General features: G+C 36.0%; 1 protein-coding gene across 3 annotated transcripts in view; it reads left to right on the forward strand.

Annotated features, from left to right (window-relative positions):
* STRN3 (striatin 3) overlaps positions 1-19,040 on the forward strand; it is a 103,659-nt gene that overhangs the window by 54,441 nt on the left and 30,178 nt on the right. For 2 of the 3 annotated variants that reach the window (XM_053594906.1, XM_053594907.1), the window contains exons 5-7: positions 311-484; positions 8,991-9,120; positions 12,238-12,379. In XM_053594906.1, coding sequence (XP_053450881.1) covers positions 311-484; positions 8,991-9,120; positions 12,238-12,379 — 446 coding nt within the window. Of the gene's footprint in view, positions 1-310; positions 485-8,990; positions 9,121-12,237; positions 12,380-17,686; positions 17,798-19,040 lie in introns of all 3 variants that reach the window. The other variant, XM_053594905.1, reaches the window with a different exon arrangement.

The raw sequence follows: 19,040 nt of genomic DNA on the forward strand, positions 1-19,040 counted from the left end.
ATGCTTTTTAATTTAAATTATGATTTGTAATTGGCATTGTTATAACTGGAACTAGTCTGAGCTGGGATGCACAGTGGCTCAAGCCTATAATCCCAGCAACATTTTGGGAGGCCAAGGTGGAAGGATCACTTGAGACCAGGAGTTTGAGAACTGGGATTAGTCTATAGAGAAGGAAGATACTGAGACAAAGAAAGAGTATATTTTATAGGATTGTAGGTTTTTTTAAAAATCCTTGATGTGATTTTTGAGGTCTAGCAGGTGTTTAACGGAACAGTATGTGAAATTTAATATTTTTAATTTTCTCTTATAGGTATCTTCAGGAAGTAGGTTACACAGATACAATATTAGATGTACGGTCTCAGCGGGTAAGATCATTACTTGGACTATCCAATTCAGAACCAAATGGATCTGTAGAAACAAAGAATTTGGAACAAATCCTGAATGGAGGTGAATCTCCTAAGCAAAAAGGACAAGAAATCAAAAGGTATAATTTATACTTTTAAGTTAACATTGTTTATATAATGGGTATTATAAATCTCTTTAGCTCCTTGTTATTGCAGTTTTTTGTGTTTAAGGCTCGGTCTTTGTTACCCAGGCTGAAATACAATGGCATTATCACAGCTTACTATAACCTTGAACTCTTGAATTCAAGCAATTCTCCCATCTTAGCCTCCCACATAGCTGAAACTACAGGCCTATACCACCATGCCTGGCGAATTTAAAAAATTTTTTTGTAGTTGTGGTGTCTTGCTATGTTTCCCAGGTTGGTCTTAATCTCCTGGCTGTAAGCAATCTTTCAGTCTTGGCCTCCCAAAGTGTTGGTATACAGGTGTGAGCCACCACCTCCAGTTTTGTTACTGCTATTAACAATTTTTAAAGCAAGTGAAGTTCAAATTTAAAGACCCCTCACCCCAAATGGCGCCATGGGTAAATAAATTTATACTTAGGTCCTTTTAAAAATGTGTTTGTGTTAAATTTTTGATTCCAAGAGTATGGCTATAATTCTGAAATAGGAGCAGAATTAAAATACAGATTTAAGGCTGATTTCATATAATTCAGAGCTGTTTTAACATGTTAATTTTCAAAATTTTACTGGAGTTTGTTCCATAAATTATGATGCTACTCTGTCACTAGAATGAGCAATCATTATGTAGACACTAGTGTGAAAGAAACAAGGCTTTACATTGTGTTTGGATTCGCAAAGCTACCAGATTTTTTTTTTTCATTTTTATTGAGTTATAATTCATATATTATAAAATTCACCCATTGAAGAATACAATTTAATGAATTTTAGGATGTTCACAGTTGTTCAGCTATCACCACAATCTATGTTTAGAATATTTTCATTACCCTGGAAAGAAACTCCATACTTGTTCGTTATCTGCGACTCTTCATTCTCCCCTGTGTCCCAGCCTTGTGCAATCACTGCTCTGCCATCTGTCTCTAGATTTGTGTATTCTGGATATTTTATATAAGTGGTTTGTGACTGGCTTGTGTCACTTAGCATAATATTTTTAAGGTTCATCCATGTTATAGCATGCATCAATATTTCTTTACTTTTTATTGCCAAATAACATTCTGTAGTATGGTTATACTACACTTTGTACTTCTTACCTAGTCAGTGGTATGTTTGGGATAATGAATAAGTTTGAAGAGCTGCCAAACTCTTATCCAATGTGACTACACAATTTACCTTTCCACCAGTAATGCTATGAGGATTCCAGTTTCTTCACATCCTCATCAACACTTGTTACTGTCTAGAATCTACCAGATATACTTTTGATTCATACACACTTATTACCTGCAAGGAGTTCAGGAGATGTTCTTTATTTTTACCATGAGATGTTAACCCCAAGTAACACAGATTAAGAGGACAAAGAGAATAAAAAGAGAAAAGAAGAAACCAAGAGAGTTCATTTCGAGTTTAAGAAATTAATATGTATAGTTTGTAAACATTATTTCATACCCTAGGTGTATTTTGTGACATTATGCCATTACCTAAAACATGGTCTGTAAACTTTGAACCTAACATAAGCCTTTTTTTTTTTTTTTTAAAGACAGTCTCACTTTGTCGTCCTCGGTAGAGTGCCATGGAGTCACAGCAACCTCCAGCTCCTGGGCTTAGGTGATTCTCTTGTCTCAGCCTCCCAAGTAGCTGGGAGTACAGGTGCCTACCACAATGCCCAGCTATTTTTTTGTTGCAGTTTGGCCGGGGCCAGGTTTGAACCTGCCACCCTTGGTATGTGGGGCCGGCACCCTACTCACTGAACCACAGGAGCTGCCCAATGTAAGCCTTTGACTTAGGGTTTTTATTTTTGAGAAATAAGCTCTTTTTTTTGTTGTTTTGAGAGACAGAGTCTCACTTTGTAGTTCTGTCTAGAGTGCAGTTGTATGTATGATCATAGCTTATGGCAAGCTCAAAATCCTGGGCTCAAGCTATCCAGCTGCCTCAGCCTCCTAGAGTACTAGAATTATAGGCATGTAATTATAGGCATGAGTCACTACACCCAGCCACAAATAAACTCTTTAATAAAATCAATTTAACATCAGAGCCATCATTTTCTTTACTCTGATATTAGGAAGAATGGAGTGTTTTTTAGCATGATGAAAAATTGAATGCATTATTATGCAAATTTAGACAAACTGGTCAGATAAGCAAACCTAGTATACCCCGTTTCCCCGAAAATAAGACATCCTCCGAAAATAAGACCTACTTACAGGAAAGATAAGACGTCCCCTGAAAATAAGAACTAGCTAGCGCATCTTTGGGAGCACACCTTAAAATAAGACACTGTCTTATTTTCGGGGATACAGGGTAGTTCATAGGATTTATAAATAAATATTTTAGAGTAATATAGTTTGCTGTGTCACACCGAAATGTAAATTAAAGATCCATGACATATTGTATCTTCTTTTTTTTTTTTTTTATTGTTGGGGATTCATTGAGGGTAGATTGTATCTTCTTGTGAAGCTTCTTCCCTTTGCAAGATAAAGACTTGAATGGTTCTTTCGGAGGGTTTTTTTGTGTGGGGATGGGGTGGCTGAAAAGCGCATAACATGAGATCTGTGTGCAGCACAGTATTAACATAAGCACAGCTGGAACTTTCTTATCTTGTATGACTGAAACTCTATACCCATTGAACAGCAGTTCCCCATTTCCTTCTCCCTTCAACCCCCTGGCAACCATCATTCAGCTTTCTGTTTTGAGTTTGACTACTTCAGATATCTCAAAAGACTCAGGTGGTATTTGTCCTTTAAGTGACTAGCTTATTTCCGCTTAGCATAATGTCATCAGACTTCATCAGTGGTATCACATAAAACAGGATTTTCTTTTTCATAACCAAATAATATGTGTAAGCCATGTTTTCTTTATCCGTGTGTCTCTCACTGGATATTTAGATTATAGTTGGGTTTTTTGTTTGTTTTTTTGAGACAGAGTCTCACTTTGTCATCATGGCGTCATAGCTCACAGCAACCTCACATTCTTGGGCTCAAGTGATTCTCTTGTCTCAGCCTCCCAAATAGCTGTAACTGCAGGCACCTGCCACAATGCCTGGCTATTTTTTAGAGATTGGGTCTTGCTTTACTTCACACTGCTATTGAAATCGTGAGCTCAGGCGATCCTCCCGCCTCAGCCTCCCAGAGTGCTGGGATTACAAGCTTGAGCCACCGCGCCTGGCCCGGTAATAGTTGTTTTAAACAAGCCTAATTTCCTTCCTAATGAGTAAACTCACATTTTCTGATTTTATGCTAATGTAGGTATGTTGCATTACTAGGGCCATTTGAAAACCTATAGGAATAAGAATATAACATGTTGGGTGGCGCCTGTGGCTCAGTGAGGGCACCGGCCCCATATGCTGAGGGTGGCGGGTTGAAACCCAGCCCTGGCCAAACTAACAAAAAAATAGCCGGGCATTGTGGCGGGTGCCTGTAGTCCCAGCTGCTCTGGAGGCTGAGGCAAGAGAATCGCGTAAGCCCAAGAGTTAGAGGTTGCTGTGAGCCGTGTGAGGCCACGGCACTCTACCCAAGGGCGGTACAGTGAGACTCTGTCTCTACAAAAAAAAAAAAAAAAATGAATATAACATGTTGATAGAGATTGTGGCAAAATGATGTTTATCCCATTCTTGTTTATGATATGAAAAAATCAGAAGCAGTCTTCGTGTTCAATAGTAGAGGAATGGAGAATTTTAGACGTGTCTTTTTTTTTTTTTTTTTTTTTGGCCGGGGCTGGGTTTGAACCCGCCACCTCCGGCATATGGGACCGGCACCCTACTCCTTGAGCCACAGGCACCGCCCAGATGTGTCTTATTATAGGCCTTTATGCCTGATGGTTAACAAGTTGGTTTCTGAAAACAGCTTAGGTTTGAATCTGACCTTACCACTTATCAGCTGTGACTTTGGGCAATGAACCTTACTTTCCTGTGCCTCAGTTTCCTAATTTGTAAAGCGGGGATCATAGGATTGACATGAAGAAATGAATTAATGTAAAGCACTTAGAACAGTGCCTGGCATATAATAAATACTAAGTGTTCACTATTATGAAATACTGTGTATTCAGTTGAAATGTCACCCACTGAAACTAGTGGTCATTAGATTCTGCTGAGTGAATGTCACTGTTGTATTTTCTTTATGTATGGTGGGGGATTGTTGTGGGTATATAGCATGTCATATCACTAATTATCCCCTTCATGAGGATTCACTGGGGGAGAGAGTTCTCTTACATTTTATAACTGAGAAAAGCTAATTGGTCTGATTTACCTTTGAATATCTAGTTGTCACTTCTTTTTTTTTACTCTGTTTGGAATCTTTTGTTTTTTGGTTTTTTTTTGGTTGTTGTTTGGTTTTTGTTTTTTTGAGACAGTCTCACTATGTCGTCTCACAGCATCCTCAAACTCATGGGCTTAAGTGATTCTCTTGCTTCAACCTTCCAAGTAGCTGGGACTGCAGGCACCCACCATAACACCACTCTATTTTTTTGTTGTAGTTGTCATTGTTTAATAGGCCTGGGCTGGGTTTGAACCCTCTAGCCCTGGTGTATGTGGCCAGCACCCTAACCACTGAACTATGGGCACCGAGCCTCTGTTTGGAATCTTAAGGCAAAATTTTTGGCCTTCCTGTAGAAAATGTATTGGTTGTTGTAGTCTTTTACTTTCCAACTTTACCCTTGGCTTGTTTTATTTTTCTTTCATCAGGATATACTAATTTTAAAAATTGTTTATCTTTTTAGAATGACAGGATAGCAAATAAATAGTTGGCAAAGAAAAAAATATTATACCATAGATGGAGACTTCCACTTAAACATGATAGATTAAAGGCATGTTTTACTTGTGTGCCTTCTAGAAATTTCATTAAAGTGAAATGATAGACTTGAGATGCATTTAGCACAAAAGGACAAAGTATACACAGAAAAAATGAGAGAGTAATACTGTCATTGAGGTGAGAATTTCACAATTTTGGAAGCCAGAAAGAAAATGGAAGAATGGCACCTGATTTAGTGGTCTTGGGAAAGATTATATTACTACATATAAGTGTATTTGAGAGCAATCTGATGGAGAAAAGAAACCAATTCAAGTCCCAGAATTTCAGTAAAGCCACAAAGGCTAAGGAATTAAAGGTACAAAATCAGAGGTTTAGGTGGGGTTGTGAATAGAGAATTCGTGTAAAGTTTATATAAGAAACAATCATAAGTCCACTCTTTAATCCCATGTACCTTATTTAACACTCCTTCTCTTTTCCAAAGAATGGTGGTTTATTTTTTGGTAAAGTTGGACCAGTGATTTCTGATTCCTTAAAAAATAAAATAAGCTGGGTATGGGTAGCTCATGCCTATAATCCTAGCACTCTGAGAGGCTGAGATAGGGGGATCACCTGAGCTCAGGAGTTCGAGACCAACCTGAGCAAGAGCGAGACCCTGTCTGAAAAATAGCCGGGCATTGTGGTAGGTGCCTGTAGTCCCTTGGGAGGCTGAAGCAAGAGAATCACGTGAGTCCAAGAGTTTGAGGTTGCTGTGAGCTATGACGCTACAGCACTGGACTGAGGCTACAAAGTGACACTCTGTCTCTAAGGGGAAAAAAAAAATATCAGTCAAAGGTAGGGAAGGGAAGGGCAGCAGATTCTGGTACTCATTATATGCCTTACGCCCATATAGATTTTAGAACTACTTGCTCCCTCCCCAAGTGTATTATAGCAGTACTTTATTTTAACACAAAAATCCATTGACTATACTGATGACACCCAAATTATTCTTAGCTAACTTTAGTAGAGCCCTAGAAGTATTTCATTCTTCAGTCTGGCAGCTCTTCTAATCTTCTAATCTTTATAATCAGTTAATTCCACTCCAGATTATTTTCCTTAATTTTAGCCATTCTCATAGGTTTATGGCATTTTGTTTTGAAGAGGCACTTCTCCATGGATCTCTCATTTTTGAACATCTTGTTAGCAGAAACACTGATTCCTTTTGTATTCTGAACTCTCTGTTTAAGGATGTTTGCATAACAAAGAAGCCTTCAAAGATAGCCGTGATCTTCTGCATAGTCATGCTTACTGTCCAATATAAAAGATTCACATTCCATAAGCTCAAGAGTTCCTCAGTTGTAATTCAAACAACTGCGTGTGCAGCATCTACCTGATCCTTTCCTTGTCAACATTTGAAGAGCAAAGGGAACTTTTAGTGCCATTATGCTCCTGCTACTTCCTATGCCCCCAAGGAATAGAATTTTTATCTCTGATTCAATCTCAGAACTTCTTTTAGGATCTATGAAACAGTAACAGGCAAGGTTATTAGCATGCTGGGAGGTTAAAAATCTCAGATCTTTCACGGTCTGTGATCCTTTAATTTTTGTTTCCCTAAAAACTAATGGTGGTGAGTATCTGTTTATGTCCTTATTTGCATCCACGAGTTATTTCAATGCAATGTTTATTTGTATACTTTCATTTTTAATCATTTTATTTATTAACTACTGAGATTTAAGTGTCTTTATTCTGGATGTAAATTATGCATCAAATATGACTTGCAAGTGTCTTGTCAGAATCTGTAGGCTCGTCTTTACATTCTCAGTGTCTTTCAAAGAGTAAACGCTTACAATTTTGGCGAAGTCTGATTCATCAGTTCTTTCTTATGTGTTGTCTTCTTTTTGACTTTTAAAGCCACGCACATGTATTGCAGTGATAGAGTACAATTTTTAAAACCTAGAAATAGGAGCTCTTATTGTAGAGCCAGAAGTTTCTAGCCAATGGACAGCAGTGCTTAATTTTTCAAAGTTTCAAAATCTCATACTTCAAAAAAAGTGCTCTTTTTAATTATTTCATCATTAATGTGGCACTGTGTCAAATAATGTTTTTTTGCCTTTCATTTAATCCCCAAATATTAAGATACATTAAAATGTTGAGCTGAAAATCACATTCTGTTATTGTGGTAGGCTTGTGTTTGTTTTTGCTAATTTGCATTTTCAAAAACCTCTCTCTGCATTCAGTCTTTAAACAGTTCCTTGAAATAGTGTGCTGAATTTGGTGGGGTATAGGTAGACCTATTAAAACTGTTTAAATGCTGTTGAAAAATACAGTAAGCCATATCCGCGGGCTCTGCATCCTCTGGAGTCACCCAGTCGTATATCAGAAATACTGTATTAAAAACAAAAACAATGGCAATAAAAAATTATAACATAATACAACACCTACTTATATAGCATTTGCGTTGTATTAGGCATTATAAGTAATCTAGAGATGATATGTGTATATGGGAGGATCTGCATAGGGACTTGAGAAAGGTGGGGGGAGGGTGTTGGTGTCTTAGAACTAATTCCTTGTGGAAACCAAGACCCACCCATAGTCTGAATTGTTTTATGTCCTTAATTTAGACTGATAAAGGGAACCATTCAGGAAAGGGGAAGAAATACCCGGAATTTTAGAACATTTTTTTTCATTATCATGCACTTTTAGGGTTAGGAAGGACATTTGACATCATCTAGTTTAATCTTCACAATTTTCAGGTGAAGAAGTGACTTGGCCAGATTCCAGTAGCTAGTTAGTGGCAGAGCAGAGACTTTGTGGTGAAAGTCCTCATTCGGGTGAATATTCTGTGTTGCTGCCTTTATTGTTGGATATTTAAACCACTATATGAAAACCTCTATGAACCTAGAGGAACTAATTAGTTTTAAAAATTTTAAGATGAATTACAGACTTGAATGTAAGTTATGAAACAAACAAAAAAAAATAGAAGAAAGCCTAGGTTAAACTTTTCTGGACATTTTTCTGTGGGCAAAGAATCCATGATTAAAAATTTTAGTAAATGGGGAAGTGCCTGTGGTTCAATGGAGTAAGGTGCTGGCCCCATATGCCGGAGGTGGCGGGTTCAAACTCAGCCCTGGCCAAAAACTGCAAAAAAAAAAAAAAAAATTTTAGTAAATGAATAAAATAGATTATCACTATTACCTATTAAATGAATAGCTCTGAAAGACTTAAAAGTATTTCTTTGATAGATTATGGATCTTTTTTTCTAGGTCAGAAAATCTGTGGAGTGGATTAGGATGTTTTATATCTGCTTTACTGTAACTTTAAATCTGGCAGTCTGATAAACTTTGGTGTTTACTGTTTTAGTCCCCAGCCATCTGAACCAAGCTATAAGAGGTTGTGATTATAAGAAATGCTGAGTTTAAGTTCCTGTTTATGGCTTTATTTTGACAAGTAATAGTTCGTTTGAGTGTCGAATTCTATAGGATTTTATTTTGTTGTAGTAATTACCTGAAATAATTTGGACAGTGAACTTTGGAGAAACACAGTCAACAGAGAACAGTCACTTTTATTTTAATCCTAGAACATAAACAATCTTTCAAATATTCTTTTCTTGAGTAAAGTCTTCAGGCAGTACTAATAAGTAGATCATCATTTAAATTTCTGTGGCTACCTTCAAGTACTGTTTTAAAATAAGAACCAGAAAGCAGCATTAGAATCAACCATTGGAATAGTTCGATTTATCTTTTCCCTTCCTACAGGCGCTCTGGTGATGTTCTTGAGACATTCAATTTCTTAGAAAATGCTGATGACAGTGATGAAGAAGAGGAAAATGACATGATTGAAGGTATCCCAGAAGGAAAAGACAGACATCGGATGAATAAACACAAAGTAGGAACTAGATTTTATATTCTTATTAGCTACATACTCATGGTTTTGGAATAGGAATTTTTTATATGTCCTTAATCACATTAGGAGTGATTGATCATTTTTAAAGTTTTATATGGTTGGCTCTTTTTCAATTACATGCATATTGTAGGAATAATTATTTACTGTACTATTCACTAAATGGACGAGAAAAGGTCTGTTGTAGAGGAATAGTTCATTGGTTTTGAAAGCTTTTTTTTAAATTTCAGATTAGTATGAGGGTAACAATTAGGTTACATTGTTTGTGTTTGTTAGGTGATGTCCAAGTTGTAGTTGGGGCCCTCAGTCAGGAAGTTTATCATATCCTCTTATGTTGTGCCTGTTAAGTGAGAGCTCACCAAGCCCCACCACCACTACCGCTTGATTTTAATTGTGTTTTTCTCTTGTGTGGATATGTATTTGTTTGTCTACTGGATTCATATTAGTAATGAGTACATTGGATACTTTTCCATTCTTGTTATACTTTACCAAGGAGAATGTTCTCCAGCTCCATCCAGGTTAATACAAAAAATGCAAAGTCTTCATCTTTTTATGGCTTAATAATATTCCATGGTATACATATACCACGGTTTGTTAATCCATTCATGTGTTTATGGACATTTAAGTTGATTCCACCTCTTGAGGATTGTCAATTGAGCTATGATAAACATTCTAGCAAATGTCCTTCCGGTAAAATGGTTTCTCTTCTGGGTAGATACCTAGTAATGGGATTGTGGGATCAAATAGAAGGTCTACTTTTAGTTCTTTGAGGATTCTCCATACTTCTTTCCAAAGAGGCCATTTTAGTTTGCAATCCCACCAACAGGGTAAAAGTGGTTTTGAAACATTTTAAAAAGCAAAACCCTAGGCTGGGCCTGGTGGCCTATGCTTGTAATCCCAGCACTTTGGGAGGCCAAGGTAGAAGGATCACTAGAGGCCAGGAGTTCAAGCCCAGCCTGGGAAACATAGCAAGACCTTCACCTCTACACAATTTTTTTTTTTTTTTTTTTTGTAGAGACAGAGTCCCACTTTATGGCCCTCGGTAGAGTGCCGTGGCCTCACGCAGCTCACAGCAACCTCCAACTCCTGGGCTTAAGCGATTCTCTTGCCTCAGCCTCCCGAGCAGCTGGGACTACAGGCGCCCGCCACAACGCCCGGCTATTTTTTGGTTGCAGTTTGGCCGGGGCCGGGTTTGAACCCGCCACCCTCGGTATATGGGGCCGGCGCCTTACCGACTGAGCCACAGGCGCCGCCCAATTTTTTTTTTTTTTTTGGTTAGTCTTGCATTGTGGCACATGCCTGTAGTCCTAGCTATGTGGGAGGCCAAAGCAGGGGATCACTTAAGCCCAGGCATTTCATGTTGCATTGAGCTATGATCATGTCATAACGCTCTAGCCTGGGTGACAGACGGAGACCCTATGTTTTGTTTTTTTTTTAAGTGACTCCCTTTCCACTCCTTCTACAATTTAGAATCACTGCTGAAGACTCTCCATGTACAGTACATAAGTAATAAATTAACTGAATCTGCAATGAAGATGCTCCTACCCTGGGTGAGGGAATAACCTGTGGATAGGAAATATTTGTCAATATTCTTATTCTTTGGTGTGGATTAATAAAAATGTACTTTTGCTCATAATCTAAAAAACAGGCTCATCTATTTTAGTAGTGTTGGGGGTTAGCTATAGAAGCAAAAGTAGAGTGATCATCCATTCTTGGTGGAGATGATCCTGGTTGAGATTTTACAGTAATATGGGGGAAATGATAGCGTTCCTCAAAACCTTCCAGTGTATAAAAGCAGTTTTTAGTCTTTCTGCCATATTCTACAAACATAGTATATTGAGTGAATAGAGATTTTTATCCTTCCTTTTTTTTTGTTCTGGGGGGTAAACCACTATCATAATTACTACAGTTAGGGACTTACATTAGTTATTATGCCTTATTTTTATAAGTGATGGATTAAATATGCAATTCTCAGCTTGTGATGAAAGCAAGGAAGTGAATGGTTCTTTAATGGAGGGTAACTTGGGGTGGCGCCTATGGCTCAGCCGGTAGGGCGCCTGCCCCATATACCAAGGGTGGTGGGTTCAGACCTGGTCCCGGCCAAACTGCAACCAAAAAATAGCTGGGCGTTGTGGTGGGCGCCTGTAGTCCCAGCTACTCAGGAGGCTGAGGCAAGAGAATCGCTTAAGCCCAGGAGTTGGAGGTTGCTGTGAGCTGTGTGAGGCCACGGCACTCTACCGAGGGCCATAAAGTGAGACTCTGTCTCTGCAAAAAAAAAAAAAATGGAGGGTAACTTGATTGTACCATAAGAAGTTCACTTTTGTTGTTTTTTTGAGACAGAGTCTCACTCTGTCATCCTCAGTAGAGTGCTGTGACATCACAGCTTACAGCAACCTCAAACTCTTTGGCTTAAGTGAGTCTCTTGCCTCAGCCTCCCGAGTAACTGGAATTACAGGCACCTGCCATGGCGCTGGCTATTTTTTGGTTGTGGTTGTCATTGTTGTTCAGCAGGCCTGGGCCAGGTTTGAACCCACCTGCCTCAGTGTATATAGTTTGCACCCTACACACTGAGCTACGAGGCGGAGCCAAGAAGTTAACTATTCTTTTTTTTTTTTAATAGAGTCTCACTTTGTCACCCTTGGTAGGCATAACAGCTCACTGCAACCTCCCCCTCTTGGGCTTAAGCGATTCTCTTGCCTCAGCCTCACGATTAGCTGGGACTACAGGCTCCTGCCACAATGCCCAGCTATTTTTTTGTTGCCGTTTGTCCAGGGCCAGGTTTGAACCCACCACTCTCGGTATATGAAGCCGGCACCCTACTCACTGAGCCACAGGTGCCGCCCAAGTTAACTATTCTTGATGGTTAGCACTTTAACCATTTTTAGTACCACATTACTTGATTACATCATGCAAATGATCTTGGCACAGTGCTATTGAACCATTTATCTTGTAATTTGATGAATCAGATAGGAAATCTGAGATTTTTGGATCCAAGTAATTCTAAAATGGGTGTGTTCAGGTAAATGCAGTTATGTGAAAATATTAAAGGATCCCTTTTCAATTTAGAATAAAAGTAATTCTTGGTTTATATCCTATTTACAGATAGGTAATGAAGGTTTAGCTGCTGACCTAACTGATGACCCTGACACTGAGGAAGCACTGAAAGAATTTGATTTTTTAGTGACTGCTGAAGATGGTGAAGGAGCTGGAGAAGCACGGAGTTCCGGCGATGGCACAGAATGGGGTAAGGTGATAAGGAAATAGGGGGTGGGAGGAAATCTAGCCCTTAAAGGTAGATTGTTATTAAATACTGTATATGGAGTATATGTATCCGATTATATGGTGGCAGGTAAACTGAGAGCAAGGGGAAGTGGTATTGAATAATGTCAGGGTATTTTGCACTAATTATTTAGATTTGATGATTAAACTGTTTAATATATAGGTTTTGGTGGATCTTGATTTTTGAAATTGGTGTGGTTTTAAAATTGAAACGTTTAATTGATTTTTGAAATCCAATTCTCTTTCCCTTGGAGTTTTTTTTTTAAATCATGTTTTATTTGATTAAACAGTCTCATTGTTTAAATTGGTGATCTAAGTTTCAGTAACTCTCAGTATGCCCATGTGATGCTGTTTACCTAATTGCTAAGGAATAAAACTGCTAATCTTGAATTATAGATCTAGATTAGCAAGATTTAATGACGATATTAAACTTTATTGTATGTAATATCGTTGTGCAAATGCTAGGGCCCAAACTTGGAAGTGGTACATAATGCTAATAAGAACTCAGTTGTAACTAAAAGGGAGAAAACATTTATGTACAGGGTTGAAAACCCATTTAGGAAGTAAAAAGTATAAAAAATACTTTAAGGTGAAAACTGTTATCCATTGTTTTTCCTATTAAATATGTTTATTCAGTCCTCATTGATTATCAGCATTATCTGGTAGGTAGAAAAAAATTGTGTTTACTGAGCTTTATTAGAGAAGGCTATTTTAATACATCAAAGTTTTGCTTAATTACTAATGAGAAATTATCACTGGCATTTTTAAGAACTACTTTGGTGATAGGAAACACACTTGGATTAAAAATTGCTTCATTTATGTATAATCTTAAAGCTGAATATTGCTAATACGAGAGATAAAACCCAATAGATAATGTATTTATTGATATAAAAGTGAATCAAGTACTTAAATTCTTGTATTTTGCCACCAGTTTTTTCCTTATTTGTAATTTCAAACATTGTTTTCAGACTTTCACTTCCCTATTCTCCTAAATGGAAATAGAAGAAGCACATTAATTCAAAAACATGGGGACACTTCACGATTACTTTCTAGACTTTACGTTTTTGAACATAGTATTTGAAAATGGCTTTAGTGTACTCTTTAGAATTAACATTGCCTAGGAAAAACAGTGAAAGTATCTAAGTTTTCATAGCTTCTTGGTACAGCCCATTTAGTCCTGAAGTACCTTATCTTTTTCCAGTAATTTCAAATATACTGTTTATTCTTTTCTGATTATTTTATAATTATATGAATATATAAAAAATAGCAAATATGTAATTATTTTATAATACAAGCCTATTTTAGAAGATTTCGAACCTACAGTACATGTGAAGATAAAAATTTCCTATAATGCTACTATTGTATAGAGGAGCGGTTCTCAACCTGTGGGACGTGACCCCCTTGTAACAATGAAAATATATTGTGGCATTAGGAAGGTTGAGAACCACTCATATAGAGACAACAATGGTTAACATTTATATAAGTATATAAATGTGCTCATTTAATTAACAAAGGATTTTGCTATATGCTGATTTGTAAGCTATACTTTTGCTTTGTAATATATAGTTTTTCTGCAGCATCATTTTAGTAGCTGCATTAATATGCATTCAACATGTACTATAGTATTATTTAACCAGGCTCTACTGATGTACATTTAGACTATGTTCATTTTTTTAAAAAATCAAATTAATTTATCAGACATCTCTTTAGCTAAATCTTGGCAGACGTTTATTACTATTTCCTTAGCCTAAAGTTTCTAGAAGTTTAATTCTAGTCAAAAGGATAAACAAAAATTTTAGGAATTTAATTTATTTGAAATGGCCTTATTTCTTTAATGTAAGTGCCATATTCATATAGCTGATTGGTCCTTTGGACTAGTCCAGAGACTTTTGACTGTAAAACAGAGTTTCAAGGGAGAACTGATTGAGTGATAACTATCAATGCTTGTTTACAATTTTTAATGTGGGTGTTTGTGACCTGTATCCCTGTGTAAATAGAAGTGATCAACAAAGTCTCTTGCTTCCAGATAAGACTGAAATGTTATCCTTAAAGCATTTCAAGTACTTGATGAAAGAAAAGAACTCTTTTAAGTATAAAATGATTCAACTAAGTTTTTTCCATAGGAAATGAAAATTGTCAAAGGATTAACACAAACCGTAGTGTTTGTGAAGTTCATTGTTTCTACTTACAGGTATCATAGTCATTATTTCTGAAACAAAAAGATGGATATACAAATACTCCTTTATATTTGTTTAATTAATTTACTAAAATTTTGAATATATTTATAAATGAGAAAGTAGTAGTTTTTAGTTTCAAATTATTGCATAAAGAATACAGGTGTAAAAAAAAAATCTTAATGAAACATACTTTAGTATTTACCCACATTAGCTAGTCAGTGTTTTTTTATTTTGTATGATATCAGAGATAACTAAGCAGACTGCTTTTAAATTCCTTTTGTTATGAAACTTCTGCTTTTTAGGAAGTTTTTTGATTCTCTTTTTTCTGTGTCATCTATTTTAGGTAATCTGAGTTTAATAGTAATTCTTAGTTCTCATAATCAAACACATTAGTTGGCATTTCTAATTTTGCTCTTTCTCTAACAAATACTAGCTATTTTAAAAGTGTTCATTTACTTTTTCCCATTCTTTGAAAATGTTCTATAGAAAATTATAGGACTACAAGATAGTACCTGAGTGTTTATATTTAAATACAGTGGATAAAGTATCACATATTTGCATAAAGTTAGTACAAATTTATGCTATAGTTAGTAGATTTGTATAATTCCTTTGCTTTGATAATCAAAATTATCATAATAGAATTTCATAGCTTTTGTCATTTTGAGTTGTCAGGAGTCAACTTCTTTGTGCATATTTGTGTTTTCTTTTAGACAAAGTTCTTGTAATTGATTCAACCTCATTTCTTGGTATTTTTTCCCCCTAGATTTTTTAAAAAACAGGATTAATATATAGAAGATTATGCTGCCTCTTCCCTTTTGCTCTTTATCTATTTCTTATAAGCAATATCAAATCCGCTGTTACCTACCAGGCAAGTTTCAGGATGTTGTTTATGCACATACACATTCACCAACCTGTTTTGCACTGCCTAAGTTTACCTTTATTTTCTAGATTTGAGGTTATCTTGCAAGTAATTAATTTGGTTTTTTCTTTAAGCGCATCCTTTTTTTTATTCCCTTTGCTATTTCACTGCACTCTCCTTTTGCTATTTTAGTTATAGCTGTTCTCAACTTCATTCTCTCTACAAACATCTTTTTAAAAAATTTGACTGCCTTAAGTTTTTCTGTTCTAATTTTCTGTGTAAAATATATACAGCTTAAGGGTTTTTGGTCTCTATGAGGTTTAGAAAGTATTTCTTAAAAATGTGTCAGTTTGTCTTGCTTGAAAATAAGGATTGTTAGCTTCATTAAGATTTGCACAAACGATTAATTTCTTAGATCACATTTTCCCCAATTGGTATATTTAGTACGTTAACAGAAAGATTCGTGATATAGCAGTTTTCAGGAAACTCCATGATTAGAATACATGAAAAGTGAATTTTCACTTTAAACCAGGATTTTAACTGTATTAAAAACAGAATTATAGTTTGCTGGTTTGGCAGATAATCTTACATGGTAAATTTCAGTCTTGAGTAACCTAGTTTCAAGTAATTCAAGTTAGCAAATTAATAACTTTTAAAGCTTTGGATTTAGCTTTTCACACACTATGATGATAGGTAATATAATCATTAGGGGAAAAGTGATGATAATTGTAGTAGGAAAAACTTAAGGTACAGTAAATATTTGAATTTCTCTGGACCATTCTAATACAGAAAATTCTTTATGTTTATTACACATAGCAATCTTTAAAGGAAATAAAGTGTTTTTGAACTTCCGCAGGTTTTAGTCAGGGAGGCCTAACATACTAAGTTATAAAAATTGGACAAGTATGTTTCCCCTAAAATTCTCTTTCAGTCTCTGATTGAATTGGCATGTATATTTTGGTATAATTTTTATTTAATAACAGGACTATATAAACTCCTAGTTGTTCTAACTTCCTAATAGCATGGCCATTTTAAAATTAAACCAAGGAAGGAAAAACACTCTATTGAAAATAATTCTCGGGTGGCGTCTGTGGCTCGGTGCGTAGGGCACCAGCCCCATATACTGAGGGTGGTGGGTTCGAACCTGGCCCTGGCCAAACTGCAACAAAAAAATAGCCGGGCAATGTGTCAAGTGCCTGTAGTCCCAGCTACTCGAGAGGCTGAGGCAAGAGAATCGCCTAAGCCCAAGAGCTGGAGGTTGCTGTGAGCTGTGACGGCATAGCACTCTACCAAGGGCGACAAAGTGAGACTCTGTCTCTAAAAAAAAAAAGAAGAAAAGAGTTCCCAAAGATTTAATTATTTTTATACTGCCTCTTAATTGTTTTTTTCTCTAGTATGAGTATATATTTTTCTAGGCACAAGTACTTACTTAAATACAGATTTATTATTCAGCTAAAGTAGCTGAAGTGTCATCTTTAGCAGATTTACAGATGTATTCTCACTTCTCCATGCTTGTCACTACTTTTACCCTAAAAAAAATTCTAAAAGAATTCTTCTGTGGAATTCGAGTTTTGCTTTTTGTTTGTTTGCTAATCTTAGTTGTAGACCAATGGAAGAAGGTAATGAGATGTTGAACTATTTGGGTGGGGTAAGGGCAGAAGTGGGATTATATGAATGTTTGTGTGGACTATTTGAGACATTGTATTTTGGAACTACATGTATGTATTATATTGGACTAGAATGCCTCTCCATCAGTGTAGTTATCCTGTGCATGCAGAATCAGTGACAGAAGGTGCATGAGTATTGTCATCAATGAAACAGCACTGGCCTTTCCAGCTTGCACTTTTATGAGTAGTTCGCATGTAATTCATTCATTTGCTTTTATAATGCTGGCTGAATAAATTTTATTAACATTTTTATAAAGATGCAGTGATCTCTTTTTTTTAATATAATATTAGATTTCTAATGTCAGTCAACTGAATGATGACCTTCCAATTTGTCATTCATTAAAGTGAAGCACCATTTAACTGTTATTGGTATTATGTTTAGTGACTTATGATATGGGCACTTAGACTTTTGAGTTGAGAATACTAAAACTGAGACTGCACCTTTAAAGTATTTTGAGATGCTATTATTACATTTTTATTATGATTATGTAAAGCTTTAACAGTTTACTGCCAACAGCTTGCATTGCCAACTGCTGATTTTTTTTCTTTTAATAATATGCTGCATGTAGATAAAGATGACCTCTCCCCAACTGCTGAGGTTTGGGATGTAGACCAGGGACTAATAAGTAAACTGAAGGAACAGTACAAGAAGGAACGAAAGGGGAAGAAAGGGGTGAAGAGTAAGTGCAGATTCTGACTATTATAATTTTTGTATAACAATATTGAGAAAAAATTCTTCAATTCTGTTTTTTGTGTAACTTTTTTGTTTTATAAGGGGGCAACTAACTTTAAACTTTGTCTGTTGAATTGAAATTTTTTGAATATAATGTAGGGTGTATTATTGATCAAGCAACAAAATCACTTAAAATGTGTGGGTAAGGATGAAGGAAGGATTTTGAAGATTTCTCGCTTTTTTAATCAAATTTTAAAGAATATTGTCCTTGGAGCTTAAAATCATAAAAATTTGTTCAAAAGAGAGAAAACTATAAATTTTTGTATTTTTGATATGGAGGATATTGTGGCTATAACCAACTCATGTTTAGGTTCTGTTTCTTAGTTTGGGAATCCTTAAATACAGAAACTAGGAAAGTTTCTGCCTTCTGGTCTTAATCCAGCCACAAACAACAGCAGCCTCCCACCCCCAAAAAGATCTGGGTAGTTTTTTCTTGGTTACTCTGGCGTGGAAAGGCCAAGGAGAGGGTAGTGGTGGCACTGGGGGGTTGTTTGGTCAATAGCTGGGTGTCTAATGGTGCCTGGATGTATTTTTCACTATGTTGTGTCTTGACTGGGATAGCTATTAAAAGTATAAATGCATCTGTAGTTCCCCTCTCTCAAAGAAGTAATCCATTTCCATTTTGTGAATGAAACTTAGTCCATATGAAAGATATCTTCAGACCTATGAGTATTGAATGGAGAGATTTGAAACATATCTCTGGGAAACTTTATTTTGAACTGGCCATTCACTCCTACTAGTCTAACTTTTTGATTACACCCACAGAAACTAGTGTGTGACAAAAGCAAAAACCATATAGGCATTCTTTTGTAATTACTTTCTCCGGTGATATACATTTATTTATTAAATGGCAACTGTGTTGAAAAGGGTATGAGTTTCCTTCAGTAAAGCATTTTTGAGTGGTTTAATTTATTGTGGAAGCTAATAAGTGGAGTTTTTGAATTTTTTCCCTATTCAATTTTTTTTATAATTTATGCTATAACTTATTTTTATAACTTATTGCATGTGAATAAAAAGACAGACTATTCTTTAAGAGTACAGTGAACTGCTTATTGTATTTAAAAACTTTCGGTATTGGGCTGGGACTGTGTACAATTCTAACATTTACCTATAATGCATGCATGTTGAGTATAAAAGTACTTTTGTGTTTGACTATTCAAGTATAGATAAAACAACATTAGGATTTTAAT

The sequence above is a fragment of the Nycticebus coucang genome, chromosome 6, assembly GCF_027406575.1.
Source record: "Nycticebus coucang isolate mNycCou1 chromosome 6, mNycCou1.pri, whole genome shotgun sequence".
Lineage (NCBI taxonomy): Eukaryota > Metazoa > Chordata > Mammalia > Primates > Lorisidae > Nycticebus > Nycticebus coucang.